The sequence below is a fragment of the Onychomys torridus genome, chromosome 4 (genome assembly GCF_903995425.1).
Source record: "Onychomys torridus chromosome 4, mOncTor1.1, whole genome shotgun sequence".
In the NCBI taxonomy this organism is placed as follows: domain Eukaryota; kingdom Metazoa; phylum Chordata; class Mammalia; order Rodentia; family Cricetidae; genus Onychomys; species Onychomys torridus.
Genome location: NC_050446.1, coordinates 91,391,932 through 91,416,652, shown reverse-complemented (window position 1 = coordinate 91,416,652; position 24,721 = coordinate 91,391,932). Strand labels below are relative to the sequence as shown.

Here is a 24,721-nt window from a genome sequence, read left to right as displayed (position 1 = left end):
CTAAGTTTACAAGTGACCAACAGTTTCCCTTCCCCACATTCTTCAAAGGGTTGGCTTGAAAACACATGCCTGTGACTGTGGCACATATAATATTTACTTTTGCATGTTGCAGATTATTTTAAATTTTATCAGTTTACTATAGATAAAACAGCACATACTTGCCAATCAAAAGCCAGTTATGTGTTGTCCACAGATAACAAGCTGGTTGTTACAGACAACTGTGACCTGGAGCCTGCACTGAGGGTTTGCAGGAGTGAGCAGCTGTGATAGAGTATCTCCACTGTCCACACTGGATTAGAACCCCTAGGAGGAACAGTTCTGGGTGTGTCTGTAACAGTGTAAAGTCAGGTTTAGCTGGAGAGAAAAACCTACCTTAACAGTGGATGGCACCGGCAGGAGACCTACCTACATGCCTGCCGGTTGTGGCCTGGGCATGATTATGGTGAGCAAATATATGGTGGGGTATGGGAGAGAGAAAGAGACAGGGTGGTTCATGTCCTGTGGAGAGAGGCAGATCTGAAGAGGTGAAGGTGATGAGCTGCAGGCTAAGGTGGGTGGCTTGTTTGCCACACAGGGCCATGGTGATGTCCTTATTGCAACCAGTCTGTTTGTGTCCATGGCTCCTATTACCACTGCAGGATGAGAGGGCTGCAAAATTGGCCCAGCCCCTCACAGGCTGACACTAGGGAGAACTGGCCCTGTCCCTCACCAAGTGCAGCACTTGGGAGAGTGGATCCTGCACCTAGCCTGGGCAGCACAATAGAGCTGACTCTGCTGGTGAGGAGTGGGGGAGGGTGAGATTGCCCTGAGGGTGGGAGAGTAGGAGAGCTTTCCCACCAGCCTCATCTGCCATGTGGTAGTATGGGTGAGGGAAAGATGCCCTCCCCACCTTGAAACCTGCAACAAGCAGTGGACCTGTCCCAGCCCCTCACCAAGCTGCAGCAATTAGGAAAACAGGTCCTGCACCTCACTTGGGTTGCACAATAGAGTTGATCCTGTTGATAGGGGTGCAGGTGGGCTGGCCCCAAGAATGTAAACATGGGAGATCTGGCCCTGGCCCTCATCTGCCATAAGCAAGGGAGAGATCCTCTGCTCTCCCCCTTGCCACCTGTGACAGGTGGGAGGCTGGCCCTGAGGTCGTGCCCCTTACTGGCTGCAGCACTCAGGAGACTTCGCCTATACTTCATCTGGGCAGCATAGTAGAGGTGACCCTGTTGACACGGGGTTGTGGATGAGCTGGCCCTGAGAATGTGAAGTCACAGCTCCTGGTTGCCAAGCCTTTGACTACTCCAGTTAACAAATCACATATATCTACCCCTAGCTGGAATCTCCCAAAGGATACCTTAATACAACCTCTGATATACTGAAGCTAGAGATGACTCCCTGAGCCCTGTGACACAGCCTGCCTTTTAGAACTTGGTGTCTGAAGCAAGGGTACTTAGAAGGAACAAGTTATTTTTCACAGCATAAAATAAAATCAGTATGTATCTTTGTTCCTTTAAAGTAATTTTGATCTTATTTTTTTTATTGAGAAATTTACACATGCATATAGTGTTCTGATTAAATCCATGCCCCTACAATTCCTCTCCTGCCCCCACCGCATACTTTTCCTTCTTAAACTCATGTGCTCCTGTTTTTGTTCTTGTTCTGAGTCCACATGGTGCTGCCTCCAAGTGCATGGGTTTGTCATCTACTAGAACATGGGCAGCCTCTCATGTCCTACATCCCTGAAGGAAGCTGGCTCACCCTCTCTAACTGCCAACAGCTCCTCAGCTAGGGGGTGGGCCTTCAGGAGCCCCTCCTCACTCCATGCTGGGACTTTGTCTGGCTTGGTCTTACATAAATAAGTCTTGTGCACACTGTCACAACTGCTATGGATTCATATATGTAACCATCCCTGTGTCCAGAAAACACTCTCATTGTAGTTACCCACCATCTTCGGTTTTCACAATCTTTAACTTAGCTATTCAGTCCATCACAAGGGTTTCATATCCAACTGGAAGATAAGCCATGCATACATAATGAAATAAAGAAGACTTTGGCTTCAGTTAACAGAAATTTAATAAAAATCTAACCAAAGGAATTTCATCCTATTAAAAAATGACAACTGCTTACTAAGCACAAATATTAGACACTTTCTCTGTTTTGTAAAATAGAATTAACACTATAGGACAGATCCACAGAAGTACAAACAAGAGTCTAGATTCCTTTCTGTTACAGTTGGAGTCATTAGTGTGTCTCAATCCTGAACAAAATACCAGTTTACAGTCTAAATTCAATCATGACAATAAAATACATTCCATTTTCCAAGTTGCTGGTAATAAATATTTACATTTTTAAAAATAGTTTTTGGGGCTTTTTTCTCATTTTTTTACTTTTTAAAAAGACACAGCATGCTTGAGTACACAGAATATGGAAAACATGTTGCAGGATCACCTGGTAGTATAAAATGGCCTTCTGTATTCAAGAATGCCATCCTTAGAGATACTACCACGGTCTCCCTCAGGGTGACGTTCAAGTATGCTCCTCAGAACACTATCTCTACATTGTATCTAGTAAGAAGCAGTGCCCTCTAACCCTGCAGTTTTCAGTATCTTCTATACCCACCACCACCACCTCCCCCTCCATATGGATCTCCATAACCTCTCCCCCCATAGCCCCCTCTCCCACCATAGCCCCCTCTTCCACCATAATCTCCCCTCCCACCATAATCTCCCCTGCCTTGGAAACCTCCTCTACCACCCCCTCCCCCACCACCTCCTCCCCACCCTCCTCCCCCTCCCCCACCTCCACCCCCTCCCCATCCTCCTCCACCACCCCATCCACCTCTACCACCCCCACCACCTCCTCTGCCACCACCTCCACCACCCCAACCACCCCTCCCTCCGCCTTCTTGTCTCTTCTGCCAAGGGGGCATTTCAGGGGGTGGTGGTTCAATTTCATTCGGCCGTCCTCCCCTGTCAGGTACCCTTCCCATAAGCACCTGTGTAAAAAAAGAGTTTTCATTAAGTTTCTATTTTTCAAAGTTAAAATTTACATAAATGTTTCAGATAATATTAAAGTTATTATTTCTAAATAAAGCCAAATCTTTGAACATAAAAAGGTTGAACATGGAATGAATTAATACTGAAAATATGTGTGATGTTTAACAAATTCCTAGAAGTACAGTATTATTTTTAAACAAACTAAAGCAGTATTCCCTACAGTTGAAGTCTTGTTTCTTTTCTCTCATTTAAATTTATTTAGCAAATTTTATGGCAAACATGGTATCTGTCACATTAAGAACTATTTTAGTAAAATGTTTATAAGACAAAACTATATAACCTCTGTTAGTCAACTTCCACAAGGGTTGATCTGGCAATGGGCTAGCCAGGAAGTCTGCACTCCTCAGATGCACTTTAGTCCATCAGTGCAAAAGACTACACAACATGCAGCTCCCTTTGAATGGAACAGCAATCCCAAGTTCTGTTTTGTAGCAGTTTCCTCCCAGAGGGAAGCGTTCCATCCTGCAGGAAGCTCATTAACACAGGAAGTAAGCAACTCAAAATAGCTCAAGAAGTCCCTAAAACTGACCGGATTCACTATGAAACAGAACAGAATGCTGAGCCTCTCTCTCAGAGGAGCGGAACTACACAGACCATTCTGAGAGAAGCCCTGCTGCCCAGAAGAAGCTGAGACCAGCAACACTGCATGAAGAAGCGAAGCCCAACAGAAGTGCTGGAAGAGGCTCAAACCACGCCCACCACCTGCTGAGCTGCCTGCAGGCTGTGCAGTGTGCTCCAGGTTCCCATCTTTTGGGAGCAGACCATGCCGGGCTGTGGTGATGCAGCTGTCTGAGGTATTTCTGCTCCTATAAGTAACCCCTCACCCATATTCCTATAAGTAACCCCAATAAAATTCACTGGCTGGAATTGATGGTATCCATACTTTGATCTGCCTGGGCTCCAAATCTGGGGAGAGTCTCCCAAACAAAGTTTGTCACATAACAAGTGACAGAGAGAGGATTCTTATGATCTACTCCTTTCTTGGCAGAAACTTAAGACCAATAATGCACTTACTATATTATTACAGCATAGACAACCTAACTCTAAATCCAAGGCATGAAATGTTTGCACAGTAGAAGCACAGGCATACAAAAAAAAAAAATGTGGCGCCGGGCAGTGGTGGCGCACGCCTTTAATCCCCGAACTTGGGAGGCAGAGGCAGACGGATCTTTGTGAGTTCGAGGCCAGCCTGGTCTACCGAGAGAGATCCAGGAAAAGTACAAAGCTACACAGAGAAACCTTGTCCCGAAAAACAAAAACAAAAACAAAAACAAATATGGCACAAAAATTACCTCCAAAATTACCTCCCAAGTATGGGTATAAGGTATACACAAAACAAATTCTGTGTTTTAACACTGGTCTCATCCCATGATCATTATGTGGGGATTTGAAATAAATATGTTTTTTAAATCTGTATTTTTTAAAAATTACAATTTAAATCTTTATTAAATGTCATTTAAAACACAAGCACTTCTTTCCAAGTATTTTGAATGAGGACTAGTAAACCCTTAGAGAGAGAGCATGCACACAAACACCAATTTCCTTAGCCATGCTTTTAGCAACACTTGGAAGGATAGTTTCCACCCTTCTACAGACATAAGCTACATTGCACACTTACGAGAGAGTGAAAAATCACAGGTAACTATGGAGGGTGCTGTGGATATTGCTCTGTATAAATAAAATGCTGATTGGCCAGTAGCCAGGCAGGAAGCATAGGTGGGACAAGCAGAGAAGAGAATTCTGGGAAGTGGAAGGCTGAGGCAGAGAGACGCTGCCAGCTGCCATGAGGAGAAGCAGATGTAAGATATTGGTAAGCCACGAGCCATGTGGCAAGGTATAGATTTATAGAAATGGGTTAATTTAAAATAGAAGAACTAGATAACAAGAAGCCTGCTACGGCTATATAGTTTGTAACCAATATAAGTCTCTGTGTGTTTACTAGATTGGGTCTGAGCAGCTGCGGGACTGGTGGGTGAGAGAGATTTGTCCTGACTGTGGGCCAGGCAGCACTGGAGAAAACTTCAGCTATAGGAAGGTGTCAACTTCTGCCACAGCACTGGCACAGCCAAGGGGACTCCAACAGTTTTGAGGCAACAAGGCAAAAATATTCACCCCTCAAGCAAAGCAGCCAAAGAATCAGGTAGATTGCAATGGCACTCTTAATGAAACCCACAGAAAAAGAGGCCAGGAATTGGAGGGCGGGGGGGGGGGGGGGGCACAAGGGTCTAAGCAATGGAGGGGTGTGTGTGAGGGGGGTGTTGCATGGGAGGGATTTGGGGGAGGAAAGATAAAGGGTTTGATATAATTATATCATAAATCTAAAAATTATTTAAATGCATAGAAGAAGTTATGTTCTAAATATGATGGCATGCGCTTTTCATCCCAGTATGTGGGAGACAGAAGCAGGCCAGTCTCCATGAGTTCAAGATCAGCCTGGTCTGCATAGTGAGTTCCAGGTCAGCCAAGGTTACACAGTAACACCACCACCACCACCACCACCACCACCACTACTACTACTAATACTACTACTAATAATAATACATTCTCACTATGCAACAAATTTCCACATTTAAGAATCTTTAACTCTCAGCAATAATGTCCTAATTACCAAATCAATCAATCAATCAATCAATCTCTCTCTCTCTCTCTCTCTCTCTCTCTCTCTCACACACACACACACACACACACACACACACACACACACACACCACCACCACCACCACCACCCTTTCTTAGCTATTATTCTCACAAAACTTCGGCTAAATATGTAAAGATGCTGCCCCCAAACAGCTTACAAGCTCTCCCTCAAATGACCAAGCTATACAGTAAAATCTCAGAAAAGACTGACTTTAAACCACCATGCCGAGAGACAGTAATATGGGTTTGGTAGAGCACTTACCTAGCATGCAGGAGGGGAGAGGAAGGGGAATCCTATCAAATCAACTACCTGCATCACTGCTTTTGATTGTTTTGTTCTTTGGTCATATAATCGCCTGTGGATGCTCTAGATACAGAAAACTTTCTACTCAAGCTAATGGTGACATTTTGAATTAGTCTGTAGGGCTCCGCCATTACACAGTCAAAATCACAGACATCCTGAACTTCATGCAGACCACTGCCATTAAGGATTGAAACAGATGCTAAAGAGATTTCAATTGTATAAATCAAATAGATAAAGCAAATACTTGAGAAAGCTACTGGGAAAAGCACTTCTCAATTCCTCGGCTTCAGAAAGCTTTGATTTACTTCATGACTACAAAACTGAAAGGGCACACAAGTGATAATTAAATGCAGATGGATGTAAGCCCCTCTGCCACTCTTCTCTCGTCCATCAGGGCATGAATAAAAAATGGACTAAAACCTGTAAAAATAACAAAGCAGAAAGTTGTAACTCATTCTCCACCAAGCTGAAAGAAAAACTGACCTTATTAATGGCACATGCTGTCTTCTCCCGGCTGATGCCACTGCTTGTCCTGATGATCTTAGACAGGTCTTCCCGGGCAGCAAGCAGATGCGCCAACGTGACTGTTGTCTTGGGTGACAAAGCATACCGCTTGGGCTGGTAAATTCTTGCTATATTATCTGTTTTTGCCTAAGTGATGGTGAGAGGGAGGAAATTAGCAGAAGTGAATCCAAATGAAAATCAGTAGTGAGCACAATCTTTAGAAAAAAGACAATTTATAATATACAAGCAGGGAAATAGAGAAGAGAGTAAGCATCCCAATACCTGATGCAATGTATGTAGTCAAATAAATAGAAAGAAATAATACAGATAAATAGAACAAAATAATACTACTCATGTTAACACGATACAAAACAGGTAATAAATCTTGCAGAAACAAAAGCCAAACTTGAAGAAATGGTGAGGACTATCAAATGTCTGGATGGGGAAGCTGGCCGTTGTCAGTTTCCTTCAGTTTAACTTATACATTCAGAGCAACTGTAGCCTATTGGGGATGGTTTTAAGAAAGACAAGAATATAAAAAAATAAAAATGTAACCTTAATCCAGAACTGAAGTATGGAAGAATGACTTAAATATTTTAAAGTTCTACCATATACTAATAATATGTAATAGGAATTTATCTTTTTGTCTCTTTGTTTTGTTTTGTTTTTTCAAGCAGGGTTTCTCTGTGTAGCCCTGGCTGTCCTAGAACTTGCTCTATAGAACAGGCTAGCTTCGAACTCACAAAGATCCACCTGCCTCTGCCTCCTGAGTGCCAGGATTAAAGGCATGCGCTACCACACCCAGCTGAATTGATCATTTTTAAAGCTAACATTTACACTTATTAAGCACACTACACTGCTTTCAACACAATTCCAGAATTATTTGTTTTATCACCCCCATCTGCAGCTTGCTGAAGTCTCTAAGACACAGTGAGAAATTCCAGCTGAACCACATGCTAATGCAGGAAAAGCACCCAGGGCACAACACACAGGACATTCACTGCCTTACCTCTCTAGTTAACTGAAATTTGGAAGGAAAAAAGATGAAGCAAGACAGAAAATGGATATTTGGAGTCTCATAAATAAATGAATATAAAAATAATCTGAGAAGTGTCACAAATTAATGAGCACAACGAAAAGATTATTTTCCACGGAGTGACATGAGATGATGGACAGTGAGCAGAACATCAGTGATGACGGTGGTGGCGAGGCACATTCACCAAAAGTCATCCCAGAGAGCAGACCCGTTGAAGTTTTACCTTTAATTTTAAAACCTATCACACTGTACAGATTAAAGTTTCCATATACTATATATCAAAGGGTTTAAAATAAAATCATCAGAAAATTGAGGAAATATTCTTAAAGTGATATGTGAACTTTCTTAACAAAAAAGTTCAATCAAAAGGAAACCAGGAAGACACAGTTAACAGCATCAAGACACAAGTAGAAAACAGGAAATTCAAATGACTAATGGGCCTATGGAAAACAATTTTCCTGATAAGAAGAAACAAATTGGTAAGTTTTTAATCTATCAGGTTAGCAAGAAAGTTAGTGAGACCTCCAGAAGATAAAGTGAGACAGGACAACCCATACACAGAAGCTTCAAGTATTAAAACTAATAACCTTTCGTGTAGCAAATACCATTTTAGGAATCCACCATAATACATTGAAATTTACAGTCAATTATGAAAGTTATAAAAATTGCTGACATTAAATAATATAGGGAAAGATATAAAATTAGAGTTAAGCAAATTATAGCATCATATGGTAAATTTAATTCAATCTTCAAAGACAGAGCTCCTTGCTCCCAAGGATCCAGAAAGTACTGTGCACTCAGACTTCTAGCTCTCAAGAGATCAGAAAATATCACAGGTATAGGCCTTCTGCTCCAGTGGGTCCAGAGAGTATCTGGGAAAGATGCTCCAGAGGGATCCAGGAGCACCATGGGACCACATTTCCAGCTGCAGCAGCCTCAGAGACACATGCAGGGTCTGAGCTTTGGCTCCAGTGGTCTCTAAGGTCAGTGTGGTTGTGAGGTTTTAAGTTCTGTAGTGCTCACCAGAGCTGAAAGCCAATACTTCTGTGGTTCCAGAGCTTAACCCCAGACCTGTACTCCAGCCACAGCCCCCAAACAGTAGACTTCAGTGAGTCTGACATTCGCTATCCTGACCCTAGTGTGCTCACAGATTCCAAGGCAGACCAAAGTTTTGACTCTATATGGCTGTCTCCAGGCTGAGTGCACAGCTCCACCCTTGGTCCTGTGGTGTACAACCAAGATGGAAATCATGTCAGAGCTTCCATTTGACAATCAACACTAAGTTTCACCAGTCCCCATAGCTGAACTCACAACTCACAGATACATCCCTCTAGGACAGCAGTTCTCAAACTGTGGATCTCAACCCCTTTTGGGGTTAAACAACCCTTTGGGGGGGGGTCACATATCAGATATCCTGCATATCAGATATTTACATTATAATTCACAAATGTAGCAAAACTACAGTTATGAAGTAGCAACAGAAATAATTTTATGGTTGGGGTCACCACAACATGAGGAACTGTATTGAAGGGTCAAAGCTTTAGGAAGGTTGAGAACCACTGCCCTAGGAAGACTCACAGAATATAACACATTCAAATGGACTGGAGGAAGAGGAAGTCAAAACTTAAAGAAAAGACCACTTCAACAGATGGACAACATACAAACACAAGAACTATGACACAGCCATCATGCATGACCCATCTCCATCCGACCAACACACCTATGATGCAATCCAAAGCTACAGAGATAGATAACTGAGTATCTGAGAAATAATTCAAGACTTTTCAAAGAATTAATGATCAAAGAAAGGTCCAAAGAAACATGCACAAAGTAAGGAAATCTATACAAGACCTCAACAAGACAGTCTCTAAAATGATTGACAGTCGGTAAAATTAGAGGGAGATGTCCAAATTATGAAGGAAAAATGTATCAATAAGATTGAAACACTGGAAAAAAAAAAGAGACAAATACTTGGTGATGGTTAATCAAATAAAAGCCACATCTGGAAGCATCATTAATAGACAAGACCACACAGCAGAACATGGCTCAAGGAAAGAGGACAAGGTTGAGACAAAAACATAAACAGACATATAAGGAGGAAAATATTAAGAATCCTGAATGAAATTTCCAAAATGTCTGGTGTAGCAGTTCAGAGTTAAAATGAAATGGGACAGACTATTTATTGAAAATATCAAAAAACTTTCCAAACTCAGAGAAAGAAATAGTATTCAAACACAAGAGGCATAGAACTCCAGATGTGACAAAAGATGAAACTCCCCACAACAGGTCACAGTCAGAATGTCAGATACGACACAGAGAAGTAACCGCAAAAGCACAGGAAAGCATCAACTCACGCACGAAGGCAGGAACATCAGAATTACTCTACTTTCCATCAACAGCCATGCAAGCCAGCAGAGCGTGGGATGCTGCAAGCTCGGTAAGTAAACAGCTGTGAACCAGGGATGCTCTGCCTAGCAAAGCTAGCTTCCAAGACTGTTGGAGATAAGGATATGTCATACAAACCAAGGCAATTCACAACAAACAACCCAGTATGGTAGAAAACTCTTAATAGAGTACTTTATAGGGAGGGAGGCAGGCAGGCAGGCAGTCAGGCAGTCAGGCAGGCAGTCTGCCTGTCTCCTTAACATGAATACATGAAAGGGTACCCATTCCATGAGAAGAAGTTCAGATAAAGAAACGAGAGCTGGGAAAGAAACAACCATACCCAACACAGCAACTCAGCAAACCCTCAAAACTAATACAGAAAGAAAATAAATACCAATAATTCAGCAAAACAGAACATCACCAAGAATATGTATAGGAAATAGTAAGTTCCTGTCTATAAAACCTAAACTGTAAATGGCCTCAATTCACCACTAAAAAGATACAGACTAACAAACTGGAATTCCTAGTGACAAGGGACAATGAGACCACAACTTCTCAGAACCCCTGGGGCTCTAAGAAGGCAGTCCTCTCACAGTAAGAAATCTGAAAGGTATCAAATCAGCAACCTAATGTGCATCTCCAGCCTCCTGAAAAGCAAGCAGCAGCCAGTGCCAAGCCCCACAGAAGGCAAGGAATAACCAAGATCAGAGGAGAATTCATGAAACAGAGAGACGACACGGAAAGAGAAGACTGTTACAGAGGAGTCAGGTCCATGACAGCTGTACTTTAACAAGCACTAATTCACTCCTGTAAGACCAGACCTCAAGGCCAGGACAGAGCACTCAGGAGGGTGACGGCCTGCCTTCCACTAGACTCCACTGACCACCGTGGTGGGAACCAGCTTCTAGAATATGAACCTTGACAGACATCAAACCATGGTGGTATGTGACACCAAGTAATATAACACAGGAAGAACTGCTCAATTGCACCAAATAATAATAGCAATGTAATATCGGTCAGAGTTGAATAACTGACAGCAGATTCACCCTCTGAAGGGTATCGACTAAAAACTGCCAGATGAACTGGGCAATCAATGATTGTCACACATGGGACATCACAGAGCACAAGACAGCAGTCCTTGGGAGAAGGACAGTCCTGCAACTGCCCCTATTTGCTGTTTGGAAAGTGCTTACACTATGATGAGGGAGGAGCAGAGACCCCCACACTGATACTAGGGAAAGAGGAAAGGCACCAAGCTATCTGGAAAGCCTCTCGTTGGGAATGGCTCTATCCCACAACTCCTTTCAATGAGAAGACATGCCACAATCAGCCAGCCTAAGAAACTCAAGAAACCTATTCCAGTACTACCTAAACCTATTTCTATACTGTTTTCTTCATTAGTTACTCACTACCTCTACCTCAGTCAGCTCACAGAAATACTCATTTTGTACTAAAATAAATCAAACCGTGCGAGTTAAAATCAAAGATGAAAGTCAGGAGAAAACTGTCATCAGCAAACATGAACCTGTAGGAGACTATAATCATTACATGTAAGAGGAGTAGTGGTCAGCTGAACATGTGGCCCAGAAGAGAATTAAAGCATCGAAGTGGCCTAGGTTCTAAGAGCAGAGAGCAGCAGGAGCTGCCCCACACTGCCACCTGCAGGACGCCGGTGGAAGAGCAGCCTCACCTTCGCTCTATCGGACCATCCAAAGGACTGCACGGTCACATCCAATCGCTTCATTAGCATCCGCCGGCGGCATTCATATTCACAGGAAAGGGCATCATTGATTCTGTCCAGTTTTTCCTAGAGAATTTGGGGATAAAACCACAAGATCAGGTTCTTTGATGTTGCTCAGAGAAGAAATTTGAAAATTACTGTACTTTAAATAATATTATACTTAATGATCATTTTATGATCCTATGAGACTATGGAAAAATATTTAAATAACAATTATAAAACATTTATAGTGTTCAGAAGCTATTAAGAAAGCTTATCTTTCATTAGGTATATTTATTTAAGTAAAACATCAATTTGCTAAGCAGTGCACATGAAGGAAATAATATACCAATAACTGCCCATCTTGCAAGCCTCACAAACAGCTTTTCAAATCCCAGCTCTGCTAATATATTGGCCGCTATGAATATTCTTGGATAGGTAGATATTAAATTACTAACTTGATTAAAGTGTTATGATAGATTACTCTAGAATATCTGTCTAATTCTCTAGAATACTAAATGTCCATTCACAGAAGGAAACCAGCGCAAAGGACTGGACGTTGGTCATCCCCTCAAAGGTTCCTGTGTTGGAGGTCTGGTCTGAAGGTGGCAGAGGGACTAAGAAAGAGTACAGAGAGCCTGTGTGAAACGGGGCCCAGGGAGAAGTTTACGTCCACTGTAGGGATGACCCTGAAAAGGATTTAGGAACACCAGCCTCATGACTTTTCATCTGGCATCTTCTTTGTGCACACACACCAGCCTTGCCATCCACCAGGACGTGACGGCCAAAGTGGCCCTTGTCAGAGCTGGCGCCTTGCAGTTTAACTTGACTCTTTAAAGCTGGGAGCTAGGCCTCTTCCCAACAGTAGCCTACCTCGAGTAGTTCCTTACAGTAACAGACGTTAAAAATGAACCAATCCAGTCATGCCTTAATTCATTTATAGAATTAGTAAAAGGAACACTTACTGCCTGTTCTGAACTTAAATCAACCTTTAGCAGTGGTTTTCCCACATGGTTTTTCTGGACTTTAGAGAGAATATCCTTCACCTAAAAGTAAATACGAAAGATTATTTTTTAAAAAAATACATATATATAATTTAAAACCATCGTATTCTTATTTGATGTGCTGTTTTGAACAGTAAATAATAAACATGCTAAAGTGAAATCACTAAGGCACACCTTCAGCCAGCAGGAAAGAGGGTCATGGCAGTGCCAATCCCCCATGCACAGAAAAATGCCAGTGACATCCATTCAAATACACAGCATCCGTGCCCGAGTCAGAAAGTGTACAGAGGTCAAGTTAAAATGGTGTGTGCACAATCGCTGTGGGATTTCCTCAAGCTGGCACTCTTTACTTCCTGCTAAACTCCCAAGAGAGAAACAGTGACATCTAACAAGTTCGTCAATTTTTCTCCTTGATAAATACCATAGTCTGTACTTATTCTGATTTCACTGTCCCACGGGACAACAGGAGACAAGCTCTCTTGTGTCAGTCCTGACAGACATCCTAATTACCTTTACAAAGCCGCTGTGTTAGGGCATCTTTTTTATTTTGAAAACAGGATAGTAGACAATGACTTTTGCTTTAGTCATTCCAATACCAGTAATTTAGCCTGAAAGAACTGACTGCAGAGTAAATTCTAAGTTAGGCTTGCCCTCCTAACTAGAGAGTGGTTTGGTGTCTTATACAATCAATAATCACAGCCAATAAGCAGTAATATTTCTGTAAGAATTCAAAATCAGGCTGAAGAGACAGCCCAATGATTAAGAGCACTCACTGCTCTTTCAGAGGACCTGGGCTCAATGACCAGCAACCATATGGTGGCTCACAATCATCTGTCACCCCATTCCACAGATCCAACAGGCATGCACATGGTGCACATACATGCCTGCAGGAAAAACAAAGTAAATGAATATAAAACAAATCCGAAGAAAAAAATTCACAAGCACCTTAAAAACTGGGATGATAATAAGAAATGACTGTAAACAGGAACAGGAGTTTTGTTGTTAAGAATGCTCTAAAGTTAGTCAATAATTGTAATAATGGCTATACAACATAGAAAATAGACTAACATACATTTAATATGGGTAGATTTTGAAATGCAGACTGGATCTTGAGAGTTATACTTAAACACTAGCTCAGAAGGAGTCTGTACAGCACTTCCCCAAACCATAGTAAACCTTCTCCATCAGTCGACTCTGACCACACAGTGCACAGGATGTGGCATCCTTTCTAAATTCATTTATTTTCTTAAAACATGCTGTTTCTGTAAGTTTCCCAAACACCGTAACTACCAATAGGGTTACCTTACATATCTTAACAACTAGGGGTCAGCTATCATCTCTCACTCAAGAGGACACTAAATGTACAAACAATTTTTTTTTTTTTGTTTCCCCAAGACAGGGTTTCTCTGTGTAGCTTTGGAGCCTATCCTGAAACTAGCTTTGTAGACCAGGCTAGCCTTGAACTCACAGAGATCCGCCTGCCTCTGCCTCCCAAGTGCGGGGATTAAAGGTGTGTGCCACCACCGCCTGGCTAAATGTACATGCATTTATACTTTCTTAGATTTCTAAAATGCAATTAGATGTTGAAAAAAAAAAACTTGTTATAGACTGAGCCAAGAGTAGCAGCTCTGAGAGCTGACTGCCTACACTCGAATATTGTGGGATATTAGTACACTGTGTGAAGATATGCTGCTGTGATTGGTTTAACAAAGAGCTGAACAGCCAATAGCTAGCCAGGAGGTATAGGAGGACTTCCGGGCAGAGAGAGAGGAAGTAGAGATTAATCTAGGTGCACAAGAGATGCCAGGAGACATGGAAGAAGCAGGATGGGCGGTACACGGCAAAACACAGATGACTAGAAATGGGTTAATTTAAGTTATAAGTTATAGTGCTGTGGATATCGCTCTGTGTAAATAAAGTTCTGATTGGCCAGTGGCCAGGCAGAAAGTATAGGCGGGACAAAGAGAAGAGAATTCTGGGAAGTAGAAGGCTGGAAGAGACACAGCCAGCTGCCACCATGAAAAGCAACATGTAAATACACTGGTAAGCCACAAGCCATGTGGCAAAGTATAGACTAACAGAAATGGGTTAATTTAAGATAGAAGAAGCAGATAACAAGAAGCCTGCCACGGCCATACAGTTTCTAAACAATGTAAGTTTCTGTGTGCTTTCTTGGTTGGGTCTGAGCAACTGTGGGACTGGCGGGTAAGAGAGATTTGTCCTGACTGGGCCAGGCAGGAAAACTCTAACTACAATAAGCTACACCATGCTTTCATAATTAATAATAAGTCTCTGTGTCATGATCTGGGAGCTGGCTAGCAGGACAGAGAGAAAGATCTGTTACACTCAAACATCAGATCTACCACACTGCAAAACAGTACCTCAATTTCCTCCTGTGGAGGTTACAGGCAATAAAAACACCCATTATCACAACATGTAAATATTCAGAACAGTAAATGACATGAGTTTGCTGTCACATTACTGAACAGCTTAATTTAGAAAGTAAAAAGTATCTTTTACAATCATAAGAGTGTCCCGTAGGAACATCATATGTAGAAAAAACAAAACACGACATTTCCACTTCTGAGAGGAACTGATGGCTAGGAGGTGTTTTAGGTAGACAGCCCAGATGGCACAGTCAGGAAAAATGCAGGAGGTACAAGATCATAGTTGCTGTTAATTGCCCTATCAGTGTACTTATCCATTCATTTGCCACACAACAATAGACACTTACTAAACAATCAAGAAAGTATGCTTGCTCACTGCCAAAGAAAGCAGAGTGTGAACATCCCACAGGGTGTGGGGAGGTAAGTGTCCTTCACCTTACAAAATAGCCACTTCTTTCATTATATTGTATTACAACCATAGCTAGGAAAGCAATCTTTGAATATGAAAAGTGATTTTTATCATGGAAAACTCTGGCAAACCATTAGGACTCATTCAACAAGATATGATTCTTGAATATTATAAATTAAATTATATGTATATTAAATATGAATCAAAAAACTTAGCTTACATATAAATCTTTGGAGGGAGTATTTTTGTTTTGGTGCTGGGGAGGGAATCCAGGACTTTCTGTATGATAGGCCAAAGCTCTACCACCAATATAAACCTCTAATAAGACAGGTTTCTCTTGAAATTGATAATCTGTATCATAACTGGAATACAGCATTGGCATGTTGGCATTTAGTTGATTTTTTGATAAAATATATATATATATGTATATGTACATATATAAAGTACCTTTGATTCCACCTGGCTCAGTAGGAGTGGAATGTCGGAAGTGTTTGACTTGGGGACTCCAAGGGCGTCACACACAGCTTGAACTTCCTGGCAAATTTCACTGTTTTTATCTAACTGAGAATTTTTATGTTTCTTCTTCTGTAATATCTGTAAAGCTTGAAGTTCTGTACTTAAAAACACTATAACAAAAAAAATCAGAAAAATAACATTAAAACATACATGAGAACTTCTTGAAAAAAAAAATCTGAACTAATTTACATAAACAAGTATTAACAATATCAAAGTGAAGACTAACTTACAAAGAACCAATGAGAACAGCAGCTAAAGAACACCTCAAACCTGAATGACAAATAGCCACTGTCCACTGAATTCTCAATGTAGCACAGAGTTCAACAACACACACGTCCCAAGGGGGAGCCTTAGAGCCGCTGTAGGAATACAAACTGATATATACTCCAAGCCTCACTCAAGAACCTGAAGGCATAAACTGTATTTTATCTGATTCTCTGTGATGTACCCTAGTGCCTAGGGCAGTTCCTGGTTTAAGAGTAGGTGATCAAGAAATGTTTCTGAACTGTCAACCAGTGCCCATCACTAAGGAGAAGATGTAGAAATCTTCACAACAGCTTAATTTCCCAAAGAATTTAAAAAATTAAGTAAGACTGGGCTGAAGAGATGGCTCAGAGGTTAAGAGCACTGACTGCTCTTCCAGAGGTCCTGAGTCCAATTCCCAGACACCAAATGGTGGCTCACAACCATCTGTAATGAGACCTAGTGCCCTCTTCTGGCCTGCAGGGACACATGTAGGCAGAACATTGCATAAAGAATAAATAAGTAAATCTTTAAAAAAAATTAAGTAAGACTTCAGAGACGATGAAGTTAGCCATTTCATAATAAACAGAGATGAGTGAGGCAAAGGAAAGCTTGCTAAAAATACAGTAGAAAGCACAAACACAGGGATTTACTGACCATACTGTATTAATGTGTACTAGTATAGTTTATGTAAGAATGTCTAAAATGGTACAATCCTTTTAGTCAAATACAAAAGCCTTTTCAGTATGTAAGCTATGTAATGTCTCAATGATCAAAAGTATTGGTTCTGATCTGGAAATAACAAAGGTACGTTAAACACATGTGTTGAAATGTCCTAGGGAAGACAACTTACACAGAAGTTTCAAGCAGTCATCCTTCTTCGTGAGGCGGTCTTTAATATCTCCTGATACGAGTACCGAGTACGGACAGGCCATCTCTTTTAAAAATCCACTTATCTCAAGCTGAAAGCTCTCGAGGTCATCCCTCCCTTTAAAAGAAGTCATATGTATTCACTGAGCGTTTACCACAAAATCCACCACTGTAAAATTCATCACAGTTGATTTCCATTTTACATTCAATCTATATACTTTCACTTTCATCTTTAGATAGGTAACTGCAAGGCTTGGGTGAAAGCAAGCACACAATGAATACACACAGAAAGTGACACCTAAGTTTAAGAACATGAGGACATGCTCATAGGATTGGAAATATTTCTACATTTAAATCTTTCATAATGGAGTCTCTATGAAATCAGAGAAGCCAGACACTTTTTTGAGTGTTAGCAACCAGAATATTCAGAAGCATTATCGGAGCAACAGTCCAATTCTTTTCTTATTTTTTGTTTTTTGTTTTTTTGTTTTTCAAGACAGGGTTTCTCTGTAGCTTTGCGCCTTTCCTGGAACTAACTTGGTAGCCCAGGCTGGCCTCGAACTCACAGAGATACGCCTGCCTCTGCCTTCCGAGTGCTGGGATTAAAAGCGTGCACCACCACCTCCCAGCCAACAACTGTCCAATTCTACTGCTTCTCCATACTCAGATAATGAATGTAATCATGGAATTTAGCTTCATTGCTATCTTTAATATAATTATAAGGAACCTGCATCATGCTTTAAATGTAGATATTTTATTTTGTTTCAAATGAATTCTGTCATTTATGATTTTTTTTAAAAAAAAGCAATTACTTAAAAAATAGCTTTGGAAAAAAGGCTACTTTTTTCCTCAGTGAATACCCAATAATTACTCATTTCTCATTTTATCAGACTATCTGAAATTCTACCAGATGCAGGAAGACCCCAGTAACCAGATGACAATGAATTGAAAGAATAGTATAAGGTACTAAGAAATTTATAATCATAATATTTCCATGTGAATCTATGTCCTAAGACAAAGACTTGAGAGTAATATTTAAATTGAGGAGTATACATATTTCTAAAAATTCAAAATGAGTCAGAGTGAAAAGCTCCAGTTTTTAAACTAGCCAATTCACACCACCTTTTCCAGATAGGCTGTGATGGCTTACAGTTTTGGAGCAAATTTTAAGAACCAACTTTGGATTACTATAAAAATGAAACCAGACTTTAACAGCCAGTACTGAGGTTCATCACATCAATGATTTTTCCTTAGATAGTGGTGGCAGTACTAATAGAGCTACGATTTGTGCACTGTCCATTTGCTTTCCTAGAAGAGGAACGGGGTAGAACGGGCAGCAGTACCGGCTGAAGTGATGCTTTCTTCCAGGCTGCATAAGGACTTTATTTGTGAGCCTAACCAAACGCAGAGCTCCGAAAACTCGGGTGAAGACAGTCCACCCTCTGCTGCCTTGGTGAGTGCCTGCTCTTCTAACAGGGGACCCTTATACCTGGAAAGGAAGAAACAACAGTTTAAAGATGAAGTTGTTTTGATATTAGCCATTCCAACGAGAGTGTGATGAAGTTTCAAAGTTGTTTTAATTTGTATTTCCCTAATTGCTAGGGATGATGAACATTTTGAAGGGTTATGTCCTCACCATTTTTATTTCTTCTACTGAGAACTCTCTGTTCAGATCCATAGCCCCAGGGGAGGCCAGATGACTCCTCAAACAATACAGGCTGTTGCTATTGCCTTTGGATACCTCTCAGAGGTTGAAAGTAAGCCCCTACTGCTGAAGACACACTGAAGACCTAGGACTTGGATTATTTGAGCTGAATCTAACCCAAAGCCTCCTTCCTACAATCTAGCTCCCATGGAACCAGAAAGTACCATACAAGCTGCCAAGGGAGGGAAGCAATCAATAGTCCTACCCTGCTGCGACACCTCTGAACCACAATAGTGCCCAGCATGACAAGATAGCCATAAGGTACAAACTCATGTTTGCAGTACCAACAGCCATCTAAGTGAACTTAAGGCCTGCTCAACAGGAAGGAAAGCATGCCTGCTACTCAAAACCTAGCCAGCTGGGGCCTGTCAGGTCACAGTCTTAGAAGAGAACCTGTATCACTTTGTTAGACCAGCATAATTCCTTAACTACATTCTAAACCTTACCCTCATTTCCACAGACAGATGGAGCTTCTCTCTACAGCAAATGGAGATCATCACAGAAAACCACAACTGGACATACACAGAGAGCACTGGATTGTGAGGAGCCTGGCCCAACTAGGTGTATCTGCAGCAGAACTCCTGAATCTATGGCTCAGGAGCACCAAGGAAGAGAGCGCACACGGAGTATGAGAGCCAGGGTACAGGGAACTCTGCTTCTCTTAGAGATGGCTGCATAAATAAAACCTGAACAGAAGATACGAGCAGACATGCTCGCAGAAGGGAGAACAAATCTCATGGGCCCCACCCCAGACAAAGCACTGCAGTCTACGAGTGAGTACTGGGAGAACTGGCCTCTCCCAGGGATGAACACCCTGACTGGTTCTCCAATACAAAGTGGTCAGCCCTGAAACTATACAAATAAAAATGGACTCAGCAGGATGTATTGACACGTCAGTGTGTAAACTGAGAGAGATATATGTCTAAGAATAATAAAGGAAAAGAGGCTATCAATTTGAGACTTGTGGGATATGACAGTTCCTGGAGGGAGGAGAGGAAAGGGCAGAAAGAACTCGTAATCTGTCTTGTTTACTTTTAAATTCTTTTTTTTTTAATCTCTTACTTTCTTGGGGGGGAGGGAGCTCTAGTCCTCCCTGCCACACCCTGCTGCCTGTTTTCATACACCACTTTATCAGAATATAGACATTTACTGCACTGACTTGTGATCACAGCCGCTTTCAGGGCAGAGTGGAACAGCTGACCATTTACTGATTATTCTTATTCTATGTAACTAGTATTTGGCCCTTTGACATTTTTCTAGCAATTTAAAATATTATAAATGACACAATACCAAACAATCTTAATAGCCTTGTATGTCTCAATAGTAAGAACTACAGTGAAAAAAAGCATAAATGCAAGTTTCCAGTATATAAAATAAAGCTAAAAAAAACCTATGAGATCTTAACCTATATTATTTATTTCATAGTTTTATCATTTAAAATATTTCCACAAGTTGTATTAACCAAGACACTCAATTTTCAAAATGCCTTATACATTACTTCAAATGTACGACAGATCAGTTTTCTATACTGACTGTTTCTGCACCTAAGGTGTTCTTCAGCATCATGCACGCACAGCTATCTGCACACTCAATGTAGCAGAAGCTACTCAATTTGTACCCTGAGAGTTAAACTGCTCTCTCTGGCTAGTAGAAGCACACTCACACAGCCAGTCGGTCTATGCCCTTACTTTCCTGACAAGCCAGACACTTCTCTACTAGGGAGGCACCTTTAATTCAAACTACAATATGAGTTCATTCCCAGACAATTCATCTAATCAACAGTTTGAGAACCACAGTTCTGTTTTGCTTTTTAATTTTTAGGAATTTCTTTTTGTTTTCATTCCACTTTTATTTATAATTTTGCTGTATAATTACATAGAACATATAGTTTAAAGTCTACCTTACAAAATGAGGTACAACCACACAATTCTAGCTTACTGTGTTTTTGTCTGTTTTTAAGCAGGGCCTCAGTGTATATATAGGTCAGGCTGGCCTTGAACTCACTGAAGTCCAGGACGATCAACTCTCAGCCCCCTACCTCTGCCTCCTGAGAGCTGGAACTGTAGGTGTGTGCCCCACAATCCTAGCTTGCCATCTGAATCTTATCTCCTTTACTCAACTCCCACCCCAGAGTTAAACACATTTCTTAATTTGGGGCTGTCCTGCAACTATTTCTAACATAAAAATCAACATACTTCTTTTTCTCTTTGGGATAAAAGTTAGCTGCTACATGCGGTTTGGAAGTTCCCTTACACACACAGGCTTACTTCAGACATTTCTACAGACATATCATCTGCAGGACTTCTTAAGTTTTTTCTTCTGTAAGCCTTTGCTACAGAGAACTTGTTATGCAACCTTGAGTATATAGATGTGTAAAGTAGGTATACAGATCCAACAGTTACTGATAATAAATCATAAATTTTCTCTACTGTAGTTTTACCATCAACGTATCAATAATACCCATTCCCCCATAACTCACCAAAATTGCCAAACTTCTGTATTTTTACTACCTATTGAGTCAAAAATGAGTTGTATTTCATGAAGAATATTTTCAAATCTACATTTTGCAGATAAAGAAATTAAGCTTTAATGAGATTTAAGTAGCAAATCAGGCCCAGGCCTAGACATGCATATTTATAAATCACTTAATCTTTGTAGCACTACTTTGAAGTCTGTATTAGTCTAATTCTATAAATCCAACAGATAAGAGATGGCTTTCAGATTTAAGCCCAGATGTGACCCCAAACACTCGACATAAACTCTAGACCTCTGTCCACATCTGTAACAAAATGAAACAAACAGCCTAACTCAGATGACGCAGCCAGGACAAGGCAGAGCTGCGGCTGGGACACTGCACCAGCTAAAAGCTGCTCCTCTACATGCCACTCAGGCCTTACAACGCCTCTCACTGAGACTTAAGAGTACACATTCATTTCCCCACTTGCGTTCATTTCTATAATAAAGCGAATATCTAAGTTATACATAGGTGGTTATAAGTCATTTTTCATTGAAATCCCCATTAAGAGAGTCAATAAAAACTGATCAAATCACCAAAACACTGACTTTGAGGAGAAAAAAACAACAACAACCCATAAACCTCCTGCTACATCAGCCTGCCTTCTCCTCTGAAGCACTTCTTATTATAGTGTATAAACGGACAACCACACATGTCTTTGCACTTAACTGTGAGCTCCATAAAGCCAGGCACCAGTATGTTTTGCTCACTACTGACTCCTCAGAACAGTGTCCAAGGCAAGCCATGCTTCATAAATGTTTGAACTAAATATGACCCTCACCCTAGACTGTGAAGCTCTGTAACATCTGCAACATTACACTATACCTCTGAAACCAATGACTCCGGGAGTTGGTAGTATACACCAGACCAGAACCTTTTCATCTGCTCTGTGCATGGTTGCCATGTACAACCAGTCCAGCTAGCTGGACTGGGATGTTCATAAAATCATAGACCACTATAAATAAAAAAGCATGAAATCATCTGCTTGAGGATACTCATTTCATGGAAGAGGAAACTGATTCCTAACTGGTTTTCTTTTGTAACCACTGCATCTCTGCATTGGCCTTCACAGTTTTCCTATTTAAGTCATTCCATTAAATCCTTACCATACATGACAACCTAAAGCACTTTCAATGATAAACTAAATGGTTTCATCACAATAGAAAATACATTATTCACGATCTTCATGGAGATCTGAAAAGACAGTGATCCGTTACAACACATATAATCAGTAACATTTTCCACATTTCACCATCATAGAAGGAGTTTTCAAACTTCAAAATCTTGTCCTTGGCCATTCCAAAAAAAACCCAACAGTTCTAAAGTGTGTAAGCTCTTCTGCTTCTCATATTGAATGTAAACTAATGTTCCTCAGCAAATGCCAACATTACAGCAAATTTCACTTTCTTAAACGCTATAGTAGGAACAATAAGTTGAAGGAAAACCAATGTCTTCCCATTTCATAAACGCCTTACAAGATCACAAAAATTTCAAATGTCAGACTTGGGAGCCAAACTGGTGCCTAAACACTTCCAGCTATTTGAACTTAGTATATAATTACATCCCCAGGCCAGGTAAGAGAATTTCACAGAAGTATACAAATGGTCCTGGAATAATCCCTGGTTCTGCTATTTCATTTAACAAACATTTTACTCATGAACATGTAAATGCAAGGTTCTCTTCTGCTGGGTAACAGCAAAGTATGTATTATCAGAGCCCAATAAAAGTGACTCTTGAGAGCCGGGCGGTGGTGGCACACGCCTTTAATCAGGAGGCAGAGCCAGGAGGATCTCTGTGAGGCCAACCTGGTCTACAGAGCAAAATCCAGGACCAGCACCAAAACTACACAGAGAAACCCTGTCTCGAAAAACCAAAAAGGGACACTTGCTAGGACAATGAAGTTTGAGGGAACAAAAGCACAGCATGGGGGCAGGTTACAAGCTTCTTTAGGAACAGTTATCATAAATAGAAGCTGCGTGTAAGGAGGCAAATGATTGTGTAGATGGCACCAACGTGAGGTCAGAGGTTTGTTTATCAACCCTCAACCGTTTGGCCCTTTGCTTACATGTATGCACCCTCCTTTGAACTTTTGCTTCATTCCTTTACCCAATGGGTCACTGTTCCCTGTGACAAAGCCCGCTCTAGTATGTTGCCAAGAATCCATCACTTGAAGAAAGCTGACACAACACCTGTTTTCCGGGAGCTCGGTAAAGTTCACAAGACAAAACGTGGAAAAAGAGCAGGGCTGTGAAGACAACCAGGCTGGGGGAGAGTAATACTGCGTGTGCAGATATCATCACCGCCCCCCCTGGGATCCTCCCTCAGAGCATCTAGCGCTCAGAATTATAAACTGCAACAGCTAACAGCACTCTGAAAACTGTCCTATCTCCCTGCCTACCACACAAACATGCATTAGGGAGCGGGGAAGGTTCAGTGTTGGGGCTCTCACTCAACTAAAGACCGTCCCCAATCTAAGAAGCTGGAGTGAGTCCTCCTGAACCTGGAGGAAGCCAAAGATTGAGTGGCGTGCGACAACAACGGTCCAGAGGCGGGTGCGGTGCGGTGCGGTGCGGTGCGGTGCGGTGCGGTGCGGCGCGCTCGAGTTCTACGTCCACACAGAGGGCCCCGGAGGCCGGGGGAGAGCCGGCTGCGGGGTGAACGAGATGGGCAAGGCAGCGGGACCCAGGCCCGCGCCGGCCCGGCCTGCCCTCGCCGCGGCAGCTCGTCCCGCCGGCTCACTAGGTCCTGGTTAGCTGGAGCACAGAGGCCTGTGCACGGCCCCGCACGGCCGGGCCGGGCGAGGCGCGCGCCCGAGCAGCAGCGGCCACGCGCAGGGCCGGCGTACATCCCCCCGCCATGGGAAGCGGGGGTCCGCGAGAACACTCACCCCAGGGCCTCCAGGGTGTCCAGGACGTCCCCCTCCATGCTAGTCTCGGGCCCGAGCTCTGGCCCTCTCATTGTCGCTTGGCCCCAAACTGTTCGTCACTCTAAAAATCCCGCCGGAAACCAGCGTCATTACGCCAAGGTTCCGGGGCAGGTAGCCATGACGACCGTGGAGGAGCACGTGGGTCCCAGGCCTGGAAACAATCCGTGCTTGGGGCAACCTAAAAAGGATGTTTGTAACAATAGACATTTTAAAATAATAATAATAATAATAATAATAATAATAATAATAATAATAATAATAATAATAATAATGAAAATAAGCATATGTTCATAATAAAAAGGCATCTTTGTGTTAGGTCTTATCCACGTGTTTAAGTCAATCTTTTTAGTATCATGATTCAACCCTAGTTGTTGAACACTCCCCCTCCTTAGATTTTTTTTATTTGTATGTATGGTGTGTAGGGGTGCCATGTGTGTGCTGGTGCCCTGGAAGCCAGCAGAGGGCGTCAGATCACGTCCTCTGGAAGAGCAGCCAACATTAACCAATGAGTCAATT

General features: G+C 41.8%; 1 protein-coding gene across 1 annotated transcript; it reads right to left on the bottom strand.

Moving 5' to 3' along the window:
* Window positions 1-2,043: 2,043 nt before the first annotated feature.
* Window positions 2,044-24,283, bottom strand: Fam98b (family with sequence similarity 98 member B). Its single transcript, XM_036186239.1, has 8 exons — window positions 24,167-24,283; window positions 18,403-18,548; window positions 17,043-17,177; window positions 15,878-16,056; window positions 12,596-12,676; window positions 11,601-11,717; window positions 6,469-6,636; window positions 2,044-2,983 (listed from the first exon to the last, which is right to left on the bottom strand). Exons 1-8 carry the CDS (start codon window positions 24,235-24,237, stop codon window positions 2,588-2,590), a joined length of 1,293 nt encoding a protein of 430 aa, XP_036042132.1. The 5' UTR covers window positions 24,238-24,283; the 3' UTR covers window positions 2,044-2,587.
* Between the last annotated feature and the right edge of the window lie 438 nt (window positions 24,284-24,721).

What these genes read in the sequence shown, in the direction of transcription:
- Fam98b (XM_036186239.1), bottom strand. Translation starts at nt 24,237, where the DNA reads ATGAGAGGGCCAGAGCTCGGGCCCGAGACTAGCATGGAGGGGGACGTC. An exon ending in AGAAAGCATCACTTCAGCCG is followed by an intron (nt 17,178 to 18,402) that starts GTACTGCTGCCC and finishes CTTCTTTTAAAG; the next exon opens with GGAGGGATGACCTCGAGAGC. An exon ending in ATTTAAGTTCAGAACAGGCA is followed by an intron (nt 11,718 to 12,595) that starts GTAAGTGTTCCT and finishes CAAATTCTCTAG; the next exon opens with GAAAAACTGGACAGAATCAA.